General features: G+C 40.5%; 1 protein-coding gene across 1 annotated transcript; it reads left to right on the forward strand.

Moving 5' to 3' along the window:
- The first annotated feature begins 9,727 nt into the window (after nucleotides 1–9,727).
- LOC116973277 (gap junction alpha-1 protein-like) lies at nucleotides 9,728–18,346 on the forward strand. The gene is made up of 2 exons (XM_033021192.1): nucleotides 9,728–10,114; nucleotides 14,840–18,346. The coding sequence occupies exon 2, from the start codon at nucleotides 14,856–14,858 to the stop codon at nucleotides 16,002–16,004; it is 1,149 nt and encodes a 382-aa protein (XP_032877083.1). The 5' UTR covers nucleotides 9,728–10,114; nucleotides 14,840–14,855; the 3' UTR covers nucleotides 16,005–18,346.
- The last annotated feature ends 1,891 nt before the right edge of the window (nucleotides 18,347–20,237 follow it).

A 20,237-nucleotide genomic window follows, 5' to 3' on the forward strand; every position in this document is an offset into this window, starting at 1 on the left:
AACTACCTCTTCTGGCAGCTTGTTCCATACACCCACCATCCTTTCTGTGAAAACGTTACACCTAGGATTCCTATTAAATCTTTTTCCCTTCACCTTGAACCTATGTCCTCTGGTCCTCGATTCCCCTACCCTGGGCAAGAGACTCTGTGCATCCAATTTCTCATTTGTTTCTATAATCACCTCTCTTCTATTACCCTAATAGGGAATAGATCCATCAGAAAATTACTTGAGTCTCTCTGAATCAAACCAGTCAGTCCACTACAGATCTGATCCAAATCTATACCAGGGTCAAGCAAGAATGCATCATCATACCAACACGTTTGTCCAACTCTTGCCACGATAAAATTGCAACTCAACTCTAAAGGGCTGTCAACAGGAATAGAATTAATCCTGCAGCTCTATATTTAACACTTTTACTCCACAGTCGAGGACCCTACAACTTTAACAAATGCAGTCTGCTGGCAATGCATGCATATGTGTACATTCAGAGACTGAGCTCCAAGTCATTGTTGAATCTCTTAGTGAAGCGTTGCAGAGAATCAACACATCTGCAAATCAAAGATTCTCTGCCAGCCGGCACAGCTGTAAAAATCTTGAACTATTTTCCACATCTCGGGAGTGGCCTGTCAGTGAAGAGATACGTCAATGATGATGCAACACATGTTTGGCCATCTGAGGCAAGGGTGAAAGTAATTTCGACATTTTACGGTAAAGTTGTGTAAATTTCTTAGAGTTGTTTCATAAAATGCATCGTAGAGCCTTTTTTTTTTAACCACCATGCTGCCCTGTACTGCCTTATCTTAAATTCTGTTCAGAGAGAAAAGGTGTTTGAAGAATTTAAACTCAGCAAGATGCTAATGCCTATCAACCAGCAGTGATCCTAAGATTTCTGTCCACAAGAGATTTGGGACACTTACACTTACAGCAAATTCAGTACAAATTCCTCCAAATTTTCTGGCAGGATAAGCAAACCAAAATCAGCATTCTCTCCCTTGCCAATGTATACTATTGTTGAGCTTAGTCTATTTCAAAGGGATTAGCTACATTGTCCACATTCCTGACACAAGCCCCCTGTTACCAGAACTTCCATCTGACCTCTGTAATTTGTCAGGAGCACAAAGGAAATGCATTAAATGTTTTCAAAGCCTTCTTGAAAAATTGTGACAAATTCCTTGGATCATGAGATTCGTTGACCTGTGATGGAAATGGAGAAGAAATATCAAAATTGCACCAAGGACATTTGGGTATCTTTATTGAAGTATATTCATCAAAAATGGTGGAAAGATACAGCTGGAGCAAAATTATCCACCCACTCGTCACATCAAGTACCTCTTGCACCAACTATGACAGAGTCTGCCCCTACTACCACCTTAGTACACACATGTTCCTAAGTCCATATGTTATGGACTCAATTGGAAGCAAATCATTCTCCATCCCGAGGGACTGCCTCGGAAAAACTGAAAGTGCCCAGGAATGCATTCTACACATGAGCCATGCCAAAGTAAATGCTTCTCATCATGCCAAATGCACCCACGTTGGAAAAAAAAGAAATTGCTCAACAATAAACTACTAAGAAATGATCAGTTTTTACGTTACTTGAGCTCCATGGCTCAATACGTTCCAGAGTTTGGTATGAAAGGCCTTGATAACATTGAAGTCAAAGTTACTGAAACTTCTCTTAACTGACTGGAATCATTCAGAACACAAAAGAAAATGGCTGTGCTTATTCATCCTCGGGTCATTATTTCAGGCATTCCTCAGGCCACAAGGGCCTACAGATGGTGAAATCTAGCATTTTCCCTCCCTAGATGTTGCATCTCATTGACCAGGTGGCGCTGTACAATGGCTGCCTCGCCAACAGTCTGTCTTGTCCATTTCCCTCTTTGTTGTTTTTATCTGCTCTTTGTCTGTAGTTAAATGTTATTTTAGTGTATGTTTAGTTTTGTATTATGTGGGAGGGTGGAGGAAACTTTTTTAATCTCTTTCCTCGATGGAGATGCAACTTTTTCCTTATCGTATCTCCGTCTGCACTGCAGCCTAATATCATGGAGCTGGCGGCCTCTTGCTGGGGATCTACCTTGGGAGCTCCCGATCGCGGGAGAAAATGGAGGAAGAAAAGATAAGCCTTCCATCCCAGTGAGGAGCGTGGAGGAGCCGCTGTGATGGATGATTATGTTAAATGTTTACGTAGTTGCGTGTTTTGTTGCTTTTTGGTATGACTCTGGCAAATCAAATTCCTTGTTTGATTTACATACTTGTTTTGTTTTCATACTTATCTAATAAAATCAATTACAATTACAATTACATTACTCCAACACTCCATGATTTCTTCAGGTGTGTGTACTGGCCTCAGCTAAATCCAACTACCTTCAACTGGGTGATAAGTTTGGAGGTATGCATATTTGCTGATGATTGAATTATTCAAAACATTCTGACTGAAAATGAAAAGCAGTTTCTGAAGTGCCATCCAAAATTGTGAACGTATTTTTGTTCCATTTTCTACTCCTCAGACAATGAGGCAATCTTTGCCATCAAACATCAAAATGGGAAAAACATTCAAATGGCATATAATGTTCGTGCCAGGTGATTGCTGTTGGTAACAAGAATGAAAATGGAATCGGTGCTTGAAAATCTAAAGCATTAAAGCCTTTCAGATAGGCGGGCCGTGGAACCAGGAACCTGCCCAGAGGACACGAATACTCAGTGGGCTGAAGACGTCGAATGTGAGCAACAAAGGTCAGTAGAAGATTGCATGAGATTAATGGCTCCAGCACCTTCAAGGTCAGCTGTAGGAAGTGAACATCTTAATGTAGCGGGAACATCGGAACTCGTGGACTTAACTTAACGACTCGTAACGCTAACGGCAGGTACTCAGGAAACTTGTTAACTCGTGAAAAATTTTCATCATGTTGAAAGATTTCCACGAGTCAAATTTACTCTTGAAGGAAAAATTTGAAACTTTTAAACTCGTTGTAATACCGTAGTAGCCCGTGAGTTTACCGTAGTGGCTCATGAGTAACTCGTGGGTTTGGCCTGAGTGCCAGAAGTGAAATGTTGGAGATTAGTCAGATCTTAATGGGGAATGAATGAATGGATGGATGGATAGGGGTCTGAAATTAACTTGGATACTTTCAATGGGAGAGAGCCGCCGATGAAGTTGAAGGTACAGAGCGAAGATGGGGGCTCAAGCTTTGAAGGGAAGGGTTAACACCGGGCGGGACGCTTGAAAAGTGACCATATTGAGGAAATTCCCACGTATATGAAGCAGAGAGAAACGTGAGTTCTACATAGATTATGTTTGAGCCAGCGAGGAGACATTTCTTCAGATAAAGATTTTACAATGTGAGGTGACATTATAAGCCATGGGATATAGACACAAAATGCTGGAGTAACTCAGCAGGGCAGACAGCATCTCTGGAGAAAAGGAAATGGTGACGTTTCGGGCCGAGACCCTTCTTCAGACTAGTTTTGTGCTGTGCTGTTGCCGTATCTCTGGAGAGAAGTAATGTGTCACGACCCGAAATGTCACCCATTCCTTCTCTCCAGAGATGCTGCCTGTCCCGCTGAGTTACTCCAGCATTCTGCGTCTATCTTCGCTGGCGAGGAATCGTGCCTGCCCATTGCAAGTTTTCGCTCTCGAACACAGATAGCAGCAGATTATTAGGGGAAGAAACTCGCGTTCATGCCGCATGACGTGTTTGACCACCTGCCCCCGCTACTCAAGGAGCTTGTGCTGAGCGGTAACCAGCTGTGGAGCTTCAACTGGGTCAGGCTTTACCTGCTAGGCTGCTTGGAGCTGCTGGACCTCCTGTTGACTATGGTGCCTCGCATGCTGTCCAACTGCACTCAGACCCTATGCGTCTTCAACCTCACCCGCAGCAAAATCTCCAAGCTGACCAGGGGCTTCCTGCGGGACGTGACCTCCCTGCAGTACCTGGATCTCAGCTACAACAACCTGAAGACCATCCAGGCCTCCAGTTTCCCGGACAGCGCCATCAAACACCTTCGGGAGCTACGGCTAAGTGGAAACCACTTTCTCTGCACCTGCGACGCCAGGTGGTTCGTGTGGTGGATCAATCAGACCACGGTCTACATCCCTCGCCTGGTCACCGATGTCACCTGCACCTCCCCCATGACCCACCGTGGCCACGGCATCGTCAAGGTGGACCTGCACTCCTGCGAGTTGGACTACCTGGGCATTGGAATCTACACTTTCTCCGCCTTGATCACCTTCTTGCTCCTCTATTTGAGTCCCCTCTTTCCACCTCCCACTCCACCGGCAGCCCCACCCATGACTCTTTATACTGCTCAGGTCAAGGTGATGCTGGACAGACTGAAGCCAGGGAAGGCAGTGGGGCCTGATGACACCAGCCCAAGGCTACTGAAGACTTGCTCTTCAGAGCTGTGTGGTATTCTAACACACCTGTTCAACCTGAGCTTACGTCTACAGAGGGTTCCAAGGCTGTGGAAAACATCTTGCCTGGTACCTGTTCCAAAGAAGACCCATCCCACTCTCTACAATGACTACAGACCAGTAGCGCTCACTTCTCACATAATGAAGACATTTGAGAGACTTGTCCTTTCCTACATCAGGACTAGTGTGTCAAATCACATGGATCCTTTACAGTTTGCATATCAGCCTAACATCAGTGTCGATGATGCCCTCATTTACATGCTGCAGAGGGTGTACACACATTTGGACACTACTGATGCATCTGTAAGGATTACTTTTTTTGACTTTTCAAGCGCCTTCAACACTATTCAGCCCCGACTGCTAGGGGAGAAGATGGAGAAGATGAAAGTGGATCCATCACTGGTACTGTGGTGTTTGGATTACCTTTCCCTCAGACCACAGTACGTGCGCCTACAGAACAGTGTCTCGGGCACCATCTTGAGCAGCACAGGGGCTCCACAAGGAACTGTGCTGGCTCCGTTCCTGTTTACCATCTACACAGCGGATCTCCAATGGAACACCAACAGCTGCTTTTTGCAGAAGTTTTCGGATGATACAGCTGTTGTCGGCCTCATTAAAGGGGGCAATGAGGAGGAATACAGAGACATTATAAGTAACTTTGTGGAGTGGAGCGCACACAATAATCTCCATCTCAACACCAAAAAAACAAAGGAGATAGTGGTGGACTTTAGGAGGGGGAGGAGGAGGACTCAAGCAACGCCGATCACCATTAAGGGCACTGAGGTGGAGGTGGTTGCTAATCACAGGTACCTTGGGGTGCAGCTTGACAGTGAGCTGAACTGGAAGTGTCATATGGAGGCGGTGTACAGGAGGGGACAAAGCCGACTGTATTTTTTAAGGAGGCTGAGGTCTTTTAATATCTGCCAACCCCTACTGTGCAGTGTCTACCATTCAGTGGTGGCCAGTGCTCTGTTCTTTGCTGTGGCCTGTTGGGGAGATGGCGCCCGTATAGCGGATAAAAACAGATTGGACAAACTAATCAGGAAGGCCGGCTCAGTGGTCGGGGCTGAGCAACGAACGGTCCAGCAGGTGGCAGAGGCCAGAACTCTAAATAAACTAGGTTCCATAATGACAAACCCCACTCACCCACTCCATGCCCTGAAGGTGATCAAGAGCAGCATCTTCAGTCAGAGGCTGATTGCACCAATGTGCAAAACGGAGAGATACAGGAAGTCCTGTTTACCAGCTGCTATAAGACTTTATAATGAGCATAAATAACTGCACTTTTTTAAAATTAATTGTATTTTAACTTGTATTTTAACGTATTTTAACTTGTTATGTATGAAAGCGTGGTGTTATGTTTGTCTTGAAGCTGTCGTGGCACTGTAATTTCCTGAAAAGGATTATTAAAGGAATAATCTAATCTAATCTAATCTATTTGATACTTAAAACAGGCCTTCATTCACGGTGGTGCAGCTGCCTGACAGCGAATGCAGCGTCGGGGACCCGGGTTCGATCCCGACTACGGGTGCTGTCTGTAATGAGTTTGTAAGTTCTCCCCGTGACCTACGTGGGTTTTCTCCGAGATCCCCCCACACTCCAAAGACGTACAGGTTTGTAGGTTAATTGGCTTGGTGAATGTGAAAATGTCCATAGTGGGTGTAGGATGGTGTTAATGTGCGGGGATCGCTGGTCGGCGCGGTCCCGGTGGTCCAAAGGGCCTGTTTCCTCTCTGTATCTCTAAACTAAACTAACAAGGGAGAACACTGGACCTTCTTGGTCAGTTTATTATTTTACACTTATATACATTACACAGATCACGGAATGGCAAATAAAGCTGGCAAGCCGAGGTCATGCAAGAAACGGAGGAAAACGGGAGACGATTTTATTCAGCAACTCCGTTCTGGCAGAACATCTATCCTGTGTTAAGAAACCTAACTTTCAGGGGATTTAAATCTTGAGTTCAACTTCCTGAATTTAATCGATTTACAAAAGCTTTGAAGTTCTCCCTGCAGTCCGTTTCTTAAACACCTTTACGTTTTGCGCTTTTTTTGACAGTCAAGTACTTTAAATACCATTTATTGCATTGTAGCAATGATAGACAACGATTTGATAAAAACGGTTAATTACATGACAAGAGAAGCATGCAGCTACATAAGAGACACGGAGAAGCTGATCATCGGGGCAGTTCTGTCCATGGTCATGGGAGGCTTTTTATAATTTAAAAAAACTGCATGACATTTTTATCCATGTGATGATTTTTCCACACGTCGGTAGTCGTTGTTGGCTCAAGTGTAACTCAGGAGAGGAACTTGGAACATCGCAGAAATGAGAAGTAAACGGCAAACTTAGACATACACGTGGGAACTCGTTTAAACTCGTGAACATAAACTTCGAATCTCGTAGACAACCACAAGTTTGATTTTTTCTTTCACTCGGGATCACTCATGGGTGGGCTCGCACCGTGAGACAGGGGCTTTAGATTTAGCTCAGGGCTAAAGGAATCAAGGGATATGGGGAAAAAGCAGGAACGGGGTACTGATTTTAGATGATCAACCATGATCATATTGAATGGTGGTGCTGGCTCGAAGGGCCGAATGGCCTACTCCTGCACCTATGTTTCCATGATTCTAAAATATTTACTTTATTGGTATCCGTTTGTTATCTTAAATATTCCTTCTCTCCACCACCAGTGTATTGTGGCTGCAGTGATAGCATCCACTGCAACAATGTAATAGCAATTCCAAAACTCAACATCTCTAATGCCTTGAACATGGATGGATGCATGGCAATTGGAAACATTTGAACCTGCATGTTCCACTTTCAAGTTCAGAGATATAAATATGAAACCTTTATCTCATTATAGCTGGGTCTAAATCTTGGAACTTCATACCCAACATATCTGAGGCAAAATCTCCATTGCAAGCACCACAGTTGCTGGCTCATCACCAGCTCCTTCCCAAGAACAATTACAGATGCACAACCATATTTCAGATATATATCTATAGCGGCACTGTAAGTGTATGACCATGATTATAGGGAGTGTTTGTCACACGTCATGCCTATTATGTAGGTACACAAGACGCGATGTTAGACAACTCCGCAGAAACAATGCTTCTCCCTTTCAATCCGAATCATTCAAAGTAGACCTACTGACTTCACTAACATAGATTCAATGCCTGCGAAAATAATATCACATGGAAATCACTTCCAATGTTTATGTTCTTCCACGAACAATTTAAATGTTGAAAGCCGCGCGCGTGCAGCGGAGAAAGGTTGTATTAGTGATTTTTTTCAGATTTTTTAGATCAAACAGTCTTAGTGCCAGTGAGCTGGTAAAAGGCGTAATATATAATTTAACAAGTTTTAAAGGAGAGGGCGCAATAACACCACATTTCAAAATGTCTATTGCTCATCAATTTACTGGATCCCGATTGCATGATCTGTTTAATGATTATTTAAGCAATCTGCAAATAAGAACGAAAACTAAAGGTTACTACTGAGGTCTATAATATTTTCAGGCTTGATTTCCAGGAAGGAGGTATTGTTTCCCCAGTGATTAGACGTGTCCAGAATAGTACAATAACATAGAACACCACCGTTACAGCCAAGCTTTTGACAAGTTACCAGATAATTTCCCCTCAATGTATGATGTTGTCTAATTTCATATAGGATGATTGATCCAGTGGCCCTTTCCGAATCAATAAATGATCATTAAAGGAGCGTCTGTGAGGAGAAGAACCGAGTTAACCTTTCCGGTCGATAGTAAGATGGTTGCCCTGGTTCTCTCGCCACAGAAGCTGCCTGTCTTGTTGAACATTAATAGCATTTGCAGCATCCAAATGTTGCCACAGGGTCATTAAACGGGTTGGCATATTCCTAGGTAGACAAAACTGCTGGAGAAACTCAGCGGGTGCAGCAGCATCTATGGAGCGAAGGAAATAGGCAACGTTTCGGGCCGAAACCCTTCTTCAGACATATTCCTAGTGAAGGAAGGAAAATATCATTAAATGCAGGTTAAAGGATTGGAATTGTTTTACTGCTTACTTCTCTTCATCAAGTATTAATAAATATTTATTCTCTTCCATGTGTCTGTTGGGCCGGCCAGCGGGTATAGTTCTGGATTGCTAATAACGACCTGCAAACGCGTTCTTTTGCGACACGTTGTTGACTCAACCAATACTTTCCCATTGACATTCAGTAATCCTGTTCGAACTTTTCTCTCTTTACTCCAGAGCACTTATGAGTGTCGTCGTGTGCGTCACGTGCTTTAAGTAGAGTTCTTTTCAGCAGGTGTCTGAATTTTGAAAAATTGCTGAAATGATATCTCTTGCCTGTTTTACCTTTACACCTCAGTATTGTTGCAGCGGAGAATCAATATAAAATGCCGCCCATTTAGCTGAACTTTCATAGGCAAAAGGCTTTAGCTGGTATTTATAATCCCCGTTAAAGTGGTGATGATTTAACAACTAGAACATAGGATTCTTGAAATTAACACAAATTTACAGAGTGAACTGAAGATTATGTTTTGTAAAACTTTTGACAAATCTGGACTTTAATGGAAAACACAGCTACATCGACAAAGTATTTCGATGTCAGAGTCACATTCATGACGGTGAAAGCAAATGTCTTTCCAATGTATTTTGAACAGCTTCTTGTGGGCCCGGTTCTCTTTACTGCGAGTCCTAACATAATGGTTCTGGCATGCATAACATCAACAACCCGTTTAATATCCATCACCTTTACATTTCTGTTAGCATGTTATTAATCAAATTATTACATCATAAAGGGTTTAGTTTATATATTGAACTACAACCTTAATTTTTCAATATTAAAGTATAATTTGTTTGTCATAATACATAATTAACTATCCAATTTGCATTGCCAAATCTTTCTACGGGGTGTCATTTGTGAATAAACTTGTTTACACTCCAAAGAATAAAACTGTAAAGGACACGATGGCGTTTTGCACGAAGAGTCGAACAAGTGAGTGAAAAAAACAATTGTATTGATAAAACGTTAACACATATCCGCGGATCCTGGGAATCTGAAATAAAGCAAAACATGCTCGATGATTCGTCTAACTCAGCAGAGTGTTCTTAAAGTAGGCATTTTGCAGAATTTTCAACCTCGAAAATAGCCACACGTAATCAAAGTGGTCTTTTGCGATGACGAACGTCGATTTTCTCGGGATGAATCCTATATTAGAAAAGAAGCCGTTTCAAATATTGACTTTTTGTTTTAATTCCTTCTCTCCAAGATGTTGCCTGTCCCGCTGAGTTAGTCCAGCATTTTGTGTCTATCTTTTTGTTTTAAGGAAGCGACTTCCAACAGTGGAATGTGCACTGTGGAATTTACTGGCATCGCCGGCCATATAGAAAGACTGGGGATGTAGTTGACACAGACAGAGGTTACCAGTGCCAATTCCGGGACTTGAGCAAGTGACAAGCAGCCGCTGGAACTTGGAAGTTTCAGGGAGCTCGTGACGTCAGTGTCAGATGACTCAAAACTTTTTTTTTGAGCTAAAAGGGCTTTAAATCGACCGGCACCCACCGCTCGGGCTGGAGTAAAGATCCTCCTTCACCTAGAAGTGGACCAAAGCTCAAGGATTCCAATATTTTGTTCCAATATTTTGTTGTTCGGTCAGTCTGATCTAATCAACTTCAACCATCGTTGAGAGCTTCTTCCGAAACTTTGGTGGTAAGTGAAAGTTTGTTTTAACATTTAAAGGAACGAGCTGCTGTAGTTGAACTTCACCGCTGCAGTTTGAATCGCGAAATATACGAACTTGTTGAAAGCAACCCCTTCCTCACGTAGCGTCCGATTTAGAGCGATACCGTACTTTGCAAAATGTTGAAAACTAGCTGTTAAAAGGATGTTGGAGAGAAAAATATAACGGTCTGTACGTGGGATCTGGTGAGAAACGCATCTCAATTCAGGGAGCTAGCTGGTCGTCTCACTAACTTTACATAACTTACGCTAAACTCTGGAGTAACTCACAAAGTGCTTTACAAACTTTAATCAGGAATTAGGCATCTCACGGACGCTAGTACTTGAAACTAGATAAATTAGCTAAATATGATGAATGACATTGTTCAGTAAACCACTTTTTAGTTTCTTTTCGGTTCAATCTAGTTAAAGCGAACCAGGGTACCGGGATTAAATTTACCTCGTGAAGTCAATATGTAAACTTTGAGCTGGCATCTTAATCTATCCCTCCATATATACATGTGGCATTTTAGATTGAAAATACAGCCAGCAAATTTATCTTAACAAGTAGTCCCATTCCCTTCTCCGGACCTCTGAAAGCTGAAGTTAAGAGAGAAGTGCACGATTTTTTCAGTTGTACCCACAGGAGGTGATAGTTCTCCGGGCCCCATAGAACTGGCGACGAACTATATGTTTCAATGAAGTAATAAATTCAAAACTACAAATCATATTTTCATAAAATTGACTGGTGCCTGCTAAGGAGGAATAGAATATGTTCATTATGATCTATTTTATTGTGTTCAAATTATTCTATTTTTTTTTCTTATTTGCATATGGAATGCATAAGTGTAACAGGTATGCAGAGCATGTAATCAACAGTAATGTCAGGCAGGCTATTGGCAGGGGTAACGTTAACAAACATATTAAGATTTACCTCCAATACATAGGTCGTTGGTGACTAGAAGGACGACCCAGAATCAGGTATAATTTGTAAAGCACAATATTTTGCATTTGGAAAAATATGAGTTAATTGAGTCTTGCTATGAATTCGCAGTTTAAGTGACATAAAATAACAATGCTGAACACATTTGAAGCAATTTTTGTCTAAAATATCACTGTCACTAAATATTGCTTCAGGAGCAGGAACTGAATTACAATTTTAAACTGAAATATCTCAAGTGTGTAAACATAATCATAATTAACGTAAACAAATTACTTTAATTAGTAGAGTTTGAGTCTTATTTATAATGTTATAACAGAGAGCTTGTCAGTCTTTCTCACAACTGTTTTGTATATGGAGATCATTATGGCTGTATAAAGGAGTAGTAATACACTCTGGATCCAGATATTCCAATATATTGACAGCCGTTCCTCGTTAAAGTTGTGTGTTTTTTTGTTAAACTTTAAGGCACCAACAAATGTAGGAAGCGATTCCTGGATTCCAAAATGAAGGAGGGGAGATAAAATGTGGAAGCCTCTTTCTTCAAGGTTACTCTAACAGGATACTTAAATGTTTTCAGGCTTCCTAAAAATAATTAAAGTACCAATTCATAGTGGAGTTTTCCGCAAAGATCCATATGCTTACAGCCAAAAGTCTTAGTTAGTCTGATACCTCATAGTTACTGTGCATGAATCACAAATAACTTCGGAGTCTGCCAGTAAAGAACATCCAGAAACCACCCTTTTTGACTATGACTATACCCTTGCATCAAAAGATGTGGTTATTAATATTTATTCAGCTTTTTATTTGTCTGTTGAACGTATATATTTAAGATCCATTGTGACTATTACAGTTCCTCAAACTTAAACAGATCTGTTAATTTCAAATACATATTTTAATTTATCTTAATCTTGCTTGAGATGATGACATGGTGATTGAACTGGTGACAACATCACCAGCCTGAAATAAGAATGAGGCAGGACCCCCCACAACCGATTGCTGTTTTTCACACTTTCAAACACGACTTGAAAGAGCCTAATGTTGATTTTACGCTACTGAAATGCCACGTAGATTTGTTTTTTAAACAGATGCTCACTGCCATTCTTCTCAGGTTTGTCCTGTCGCAAAAATAATAATAAATCCAATCACTGTAATTATCTTTCCTTCAGTGTACGCCCAATAAAAAATATAATATTTCAATGGAGATTTGACTGTTATTAAACACTCACCTACGCGCCATGACCTTACACGTTCATTCTTTTTTAGGTTTCCACCAGAATTATTTGACTCAAGCCCTCATTCTGGCCTTAATCCAAACATGTACAAAGCAACGGCATTCCAATGGTGGGTCGAAATTAACCACCCGAAAGATTATAACAGATTTTGACCAAGTGTAGCACTAGAATTTATTGTAAAGTTGTGGTTAATGGGAATCGGGGAGAAAATATTTTTTTTGACTGCAATTAGATCTAGCGCAAAGGAAGATGGTTATACGATGAAGATAGAACCATAGAAACATAGAAAACAGATGCAGGAGTAGGCCATTCGGCCCTTCGAGCCTGCACCGCCATTCAATATGATCATGGCTGATCATCCAACTCAGTATCCTGTACCTGCCTTCTCTCCATACCCCCTGATCCCTTTAGCCACAAGGGCCACATCTAACTCCCTCTTAAATATAGCCAATGAACTGGCCTCATCTACCTTCTGTGGCAGAGAATTCCACAGATTCACCACTCTCTGTGTGAAAAATTATAGACCTCAGCTCCTCGACAGTGCAGTCAAGGAGCCATAGAACTATGCAAGACTGGAACAAGTCCTTCGGTCTGTATTGTCTATGTCGACCAAGTTATCATACTGGGCTAGTATTTTCTGCATTTAGCCCATGATGCTTTAAATCCTTCCTATCCATTCTGTTCAAATGTCTTTTAGAAGTCATAATTGTATTCATTTCAATAGCTTCCTCAGCCAGCTCATTCCACATCTTCTGAGCGAAAAGGTTGCTCCTAAGCTCCTTCTTAAATCAATCCCTTTTCAGTTTAAGCCCATCTCCTCTAGTTTTCAAATCCTCTACCCAGACAAAAAGACTGAGCTTTCACTTTATCCATGTTCCTCATGATTTTGTACAACTCAATAAAATCACCCCTCAGCCTATGCTCCAAATAAATAAATCCTAGCCTATCTAAACTCTCCCTATATCTCATGCTCGCAAGGCTCGATAGCATCCATGGTGAACCTCTTCTGCCCCCTTTACAACTTAATGACATCCTTAAACTGCAGGAGTTCCTTGGGAAAGTGTCTGAGTTTATTGGAATATTCTCCACATGCTAGGAAGAATGCAGCTCCAGCAAGACTCATCATTTTACGTCAAAGACAAATAATCCCAATTATTGGCACCCTAAACTCTTACTGGCATCGCTACCAATAGAATGCAGAAAACAAACAAAACTGCAAGTGTTGGAAACTGAAATAAAAATAAAAATATTGGAAAAACTCAACCAATCAGTCAGAGAGAGATATCTGAGGAAGGGCGACTGTAGGGTTAGAGGTGACAAAAACATACTACCAGAGTAACTGGCAGAAGCAGATATGATAGCAACATTTAAGAAATATTTAGACAGACACATGGACATAGAAAATAGGTGCAGGAGAAGGCCATTCAGCCCGTCGAGTCAGCACCGCCATACAATATGATCATGGCTGATCATACAAAATCAGTACTTCGTTCCTGCTTTCTCCCCATAACCCTTGATTCCATTAGCCCTTAGAGCTAAATCTAACTCTTTTGAAAACATCCAGCGAATTGGCCTCTACTGTGGCATTTTTCTGTGGCAGAGAATTCCACAGATTCACAATTCTCTGGGTGAAAACGTTTTTCCTCATGGCAGGGATATAGAGGGATATGCCTTGTAGATAGGATTAGTTTAAAATTGGTATCATAATTGGTGGGCTGAAGGATGTATTCCTGTGCCTGCACTGTTTTATTCATCAAAGCCCCTGTCAACTCAAATATAGTTCACCCATCACCCAGCTGCTTGATCCTGGTTAAAGAGCTGTCTTTTAACATTTAGTTTATCCATGGCATTACTTTTCTCTTTGTAATTTCACTGAAGTCATAGAGTCATTCTACTTTTAAAGAGGCCCTTCGGCCCAACTTGTCCACTTCAGTTCTGGCCTGTTGCTCATCCCTGGATTTTGGTGTTCCACCTTAATTGGCCTTGTCTTCAACAGCCAAAGCCCAAAACCCAGGAATTTGTTTCCAAAGCTCACCTACAACCCACAATTTTTTCCTTTATGATGTTTTAAAAAGAACCCTATATCTATATCACTTGATTATCAGACCGTTATATGGATGTGTCATTGCTATGTAAAAGATGTTGTAAATATTTATTATATTTATGAGTGCTTACTCAAATATAATTACATATTATTTCAGAGCAAATTGAGTAGATACATTGAAAGAACAAATTATCTTCAGATTTTTTAATTGTTTGAATGGATAAAATTAATTTTAAAAGGCCTGGCACTTTAAATTATTGGTTTGTTTGCTTTCAAATAATTACTCATAACTTTTTTACGTTACCGTGTATGGTACATACATGAAATGTTATTGATGCTAAATGGTTTTGACTCTAATGTTGAGCTGAAAATATACATCCTAGTCAGATCATGATTAAAGATAGTATGTAAACTTAAATTAAGCTATATATTAAAATGAACCAACATCTCTGGCAACTTCTCAATCTATTGACACAGTCATTCTCTTATTTTTATAGCCAAAGCTAAAGCAAGATGGGTGACTGGAGTGCCCTTGGGAAGCTATTGGATAAAGTACAGTCACATATGACTCCGGGAGGTAAAGTGTGGCTCACTGTGCTCTTCATTTTCCGTCTCTTGGTGCTGGGCACTGCGGTGGAATCAGCCTGGAGCGATGAACAATCTGCGTTCACATGCAACACATTGCAACCAGGTTGTGGTAATGTCTGCTATGACAAGTCCTTTCCTATATCCCACCTTCGATTCTGGGTCCTTCAGTTTATTTTTGTCTCCACACCGACTTTGGTCTACCTTGCCCACGTCTTTCGTATCTCTCACAAAGAGAAGAAAATATCTAAGGAGGAATCATATTTGAGGATACTCCAAGAACGTGGCGAAGATGTGGGTCTGCACTTGAAACAAATAGAACTAAAGAAAATTAAGTATGGTCTGGAGGAGGAGGGCAGAATTAAAATTAAAGGATCCCTCTTGCGCACTTATTCTGTCAGTATAATCTTTAAAATAATTTTCGAAGTGTCTTTTATATTAACTCAATGGTGCATTTATGATTTCAAATTCATACTGAATGCTATTTACACCTGCGAGAGGTATCCATGCCCACACAAAGTAGACTGCTTCCTGTCACGACCCACAGAGAAGACCATCTTTGTTATATTCATGCTGGTGGTATCCGTTGCGTCAGCTATGCTAAATGTGGCAGAGTTGTTCTACATCGGCTTCAAAACTACAGCTGACCATGTCAAACAGAATAGGAATTTATTTCAAGACTCTCAAAAAACAGGCTTGAATACTCTCAAAGACTCCTCTGCGTTGAAGTACGCCTATTTCAATGGGTGTTCCGCACCAACTGCACCCATGTCCCCTCCTGGATACAAGCTTGCTACCGGGGACAGGAATATGTCCTCTTGCCGAAGCTACAATAAGCAGGCTAATGAACAAAACTGGGCAAATTACAGCACAGAACAAAACCGGATCGGTCAGACCGGTAGCACCATTTCCAACTGCCATGCACAGGCGTTTGATTTCCGTGGTGAACAGCCAACCATGCAAAAGCTATCATCTGTTACAGAACTGGAACCAATTGGTCTCACGGAACAGAGGCCTCCCAGTAGAGCCAGCAGTAGAGGAAGCAGCAGGCCTCGACCAGATGACCTTGAGGTCTAACCCAGTCGGTTCATTTAAGACACTGCCTCATTTCTACAATCTCGAGTAGATACATTATTTGTCTGGAAATGCTTCCCAGATGTTGGTACTTAGTAGTTTTGAGTTATACTCATTACTAACTAACAATTCGGTGGTATTACCTTTTTAAATAGGACCACGCTAAGACACAACAAAAATTATACTTCTGATGATATTCACTCCAGTAAACTCATTTAACAAAAGGCCAGCTGAAAAAAATATAAGAAATTATTACAATGATGTTATGCAATTTCTTGTCATACTCCTGCACATTGCCAAAGTATTCCTTCTTATTCCTTCAAAGAATTTGACCTTGTACCAATTGATTTAAGCCAAGTAATAATATTTCAAGACATGATCCTGCACTATGAAGTTTTTCATCATTCTGATTGAAATAACTCTTTAGCAGCAACAGTAAAACACAAATCTATCCTGGGCATCAAAATAATTTGAAAAGAATACATTGCAGAGTTTATGAATATAGATGGACACAAAGTGCTGGAGTAACTCAGCAGTTCAGGCAGCAGCTCTGGCGAACATGGATAGGTGACGTTTCAGGTTGGGAACCTTCTTCAGATCTGTCTGCTGGTGTATCTGCTGTCAGAAGAACTGTCACCTATCCATATTCTCCATTGCTGAGTTACACCAGCATCTTGTATCATTTTATGTATTAACCAGAATCTGCAGTTCTTTGTTTCTACATTATAAACATTGTTGATTTGTTCATGTCAGATGTCTCCCTGTGCACTTGAAATTATTTAACCAGAAAATCAGTTTAGATGTTCTTGAACATATTTCTTGACTAATGAATGTTTGGTATTTGACCCTTTTTGTTAAATTGTTCCACCAATACCATACCCATTACTTCTTATCATACTTATAAACAAAACACTGCTTCACTGAATAATGAATAATTTCAAGTGCAATGAACACAATGAAACCAATTGGGATAATTTTGAAAGACAAAATGTTTGTACAATTAATATTCTACTTATTATTATCACTGCAGTTTTATAATCTGATCATCAAACCATTAATTATTTGGTTCATACATTCTTAATTTAAAGCAGGATGGCAAAAGTTAAATACTCTGTGGGTGGGGGGTCAGGGGAAAGGAGGGGAGCAGAGTGGGGAATTGCTGTGGAGAGGGCCTATACTGATGCATTCCCAAGGAGCCTATTTGACAATCTGGTGTATTTTTCTTAGAATATTTGTTCAAATATGGCATGGCTAATTTTATTGTCTTAACTGTGTAACATGAGTGTATTTGTATCCAGCGAGGATACTGTGGTTTATATGAGAAAGGTAAGAATGATTGCTATTTTGTGCTAAGCAATAGTAACTTGATTGTGTGAAAGAAAATTAAGAACTATTTAATCATTGCAGTGATAGTGGTAACAGTACTTTTGAGATGAAGTTATCAGTAGTATGAGAAACTTGTAGTCAATGTGCTTAGTGCTGGACTAATATTTAGTCATCAAGTAATAAAGGTATTCGCCAATATAGCATCACAAATATCCACATTCACCAATACATTTTATTTGATTCTTTTTTTAAAATATCACATAATATAATCTCACAAGCAATTCTAAAACTACAGTTTCCAAGAATTGACTTGGTCTTCATGTATCCAAGTTTTGTTTATTACTTTAGCTATAATGGCGTTTGCACTGAAGTTTGATACTTGCTCAGAATGCACATGGCACAGAAAGTTGTTACTATTTGTCAAGTAGTGTGCATGTAACTAATTTATTTTTTGCAAAGGTTCCATATCTCCTTTAATAATGTATTTGGGATTACTTTAGAGAAAAGCCTATCCACAGATGGATCCATCTTCAGTTCCATTTATGTTCTATGGTCATTGTTAATTTCCCAAATTTTGTGATCATTCCATAAATAACTGAGGGATATAATCTGTGATCACTGTCACAGGTGGAGTTGTTGTCTGATATCTATTTCCATTGTCTGTTGCATCTCCATGGGGAAATTGTGGTGTGACTAGTCAACACTTTTTTGGGGGGTGGGGCAAAATGCTAATATTCATCCACAAAGAAAATTACTTGAAACAGTGATGTTCACTCTAGTCATAATTATTGTAAAGTGCTTATGTTTTTAAAAAATGTATAATTTAACATTCCAAGCTAAATCATTGACAAACAGCCCCACTTATACTGAGATCCTTAGAATTATTATCACGTGAACAGTCTCCTGTTTAATACAGTCTGATAACTTAAACTTTAAAATGGCATTTTCCTTAATGGTACCTTGTCAATTTTGTTTCATGATTTCAATGTTAAGGATATTAAAACTCTTCAGAATCTTAATTTGTGTGTATGACTCTCATTGGTTTTTTTTTCCCCCCTGCATTTCTTACTGATGGATTTAAAGGATTTAAAGGATTCAATTTTTATATCATCTCTTTGTAATCTGGTTCATTGACTTTTTAAATAAACTTTTTAGCTTCATCAAATGATAAATGATGGTTTAAAGGCGATAACATTTCTGGAGTTCACATTTATCATGGTCTTCAGGCAATCATATTTTAGGTGCAAAATGTGTCTGTGACTCCACCTTGGTTTAGGTTTACCATTGTCATGTGAACTGTGAAATAGTGACAAAAAACTTTGTTTTGCTTGCTGTCCAAACAGATTAGATAATACTATACTTTATATGAATAAATCAAGGCAAACTCAAGTGCAATAGATAGAGCAAATGGAAAGATATAGCGTATGGTATAGTTCTCAGCATTGTAGTGCATCAGCTATAGGAAGGGAATAACCAAAAAAAAATTGGCAATATAAAAAATGTGCAGTTATTCAAAACTAATAGAATATTTTGATTAAGTGGTGCTAAATGTAATTGATAATAAGCAAATTAATAATTATGCTTCCAACTTTTATTTTTATTATCTACACCACATTCACTTAACTGAGTAAATTCCAACCAATTTCTTCAAATTACACCAACAGCACACAAGTGTTACTAAGCCATCAAGCAAAGCAAGGGCCCTAGTTCACATGCAGTCGACTACATTTGGCAGGACCTGCTGTTCGCATGCCTAACACCATACTCCTGAAGTAAACACCCTGATCTGAGTTCTGCCATCTGAAGCGATTAGCAGGCGAATAGAAGAAAAGATTTAAGGGTGTGCTCAAAACCTCCTCAGAAAAAAAATTACATCCTCACTGACTCCTTGGGAATCTCCAACCCATGACCATTCAAGGACCATTAAGGATCATTTTTATCATAAGGTCATACTACACAGAAACATTTCAGCTCACTATGTTTATTCTGACCATCACATGCATATTTATACAATTGTTAGTTACTAGCATTTTGTCAGTTGCCCTCTATTGCCTGATCATTCAAGTACTTGCTAGGTACTTCATAAGTTTTGTGACAATTTCTCCCTCTGACCCTTTTAAGCAGCACAATCCATATTTGAATGTGTAAAATAAATCCATGTGTAAAAGAAAATCCTCGTCAGACTCACAAAATACCCTTTCACTTTAGCAAACACATGCCCTTTATTTTACCCTGCTCTGCAATGCAGATAAGTTTCCTACTGTGTAACCTGCCTATTCCCCTAATCATTATGTATATCTCTATCATGTCACCCATCAGCCTTCTCTGCTCCAAGAAAAACAAATCTATCCTATCCAATCATTCCACAGAACTGAAATGTTCAGTCCAAGGGAATATCCTGATGAATTTCTTCTGCACCCTCTCCCATGTAATAATATCCTTTTATAGGGTGAACAGTACTTCAGCTATGGTCTTATCTGTGATAGTGAGAACCTCTAGGCCAAGAAATGGGGCCCATGGAAGTCCTGCATAAACAACTGAAAGTGCAGACCATCTCATAAATTGCCTACACCTGCAGGCCATTATCTGCCCCCTCTGTGAGGGAGAATATGGTTCCCACCAGGGGCGGAAAACCCGGGGGGGCCAGAAGGGACACGTCCCCCCCATGTTTTGAGAGGTGGGCGACATCCCTGCCAGGTGAACCTGCCTGGGCTTGTGGGAAATATGGCCAGCACGGAGAAGCAGCGCTGGTTTCCCGTCAGTCCAGACAGGGCTGTTGGTTAACCCGGTGAGACAGGCAGTTGAGCTGCATTTAGCGCTGGATTGAGCCTCCGAAGCCTCGCGCGCGTGTGTGAGTGTGCGCATGCGCGCGCCGCCGCCAGAAAATTGTGTCCCCCGTCCCCTCTGCTC

Source organism: Amblyraja radiata, chromosome 5 (assembly GCF_010909765.2).
Source record: "Amblyraja radiata isolate CabotCenter1 chromosome 5, sAmbRad1.1.pri, whole genome shotgun sequence".
NCBI classification, from domain to species: Eukaryota; Metazoa; Chordata; class Chondrichthyes; order Rajiformes; family Rajidae; genus Amblyraja; species Amblyraja radiata.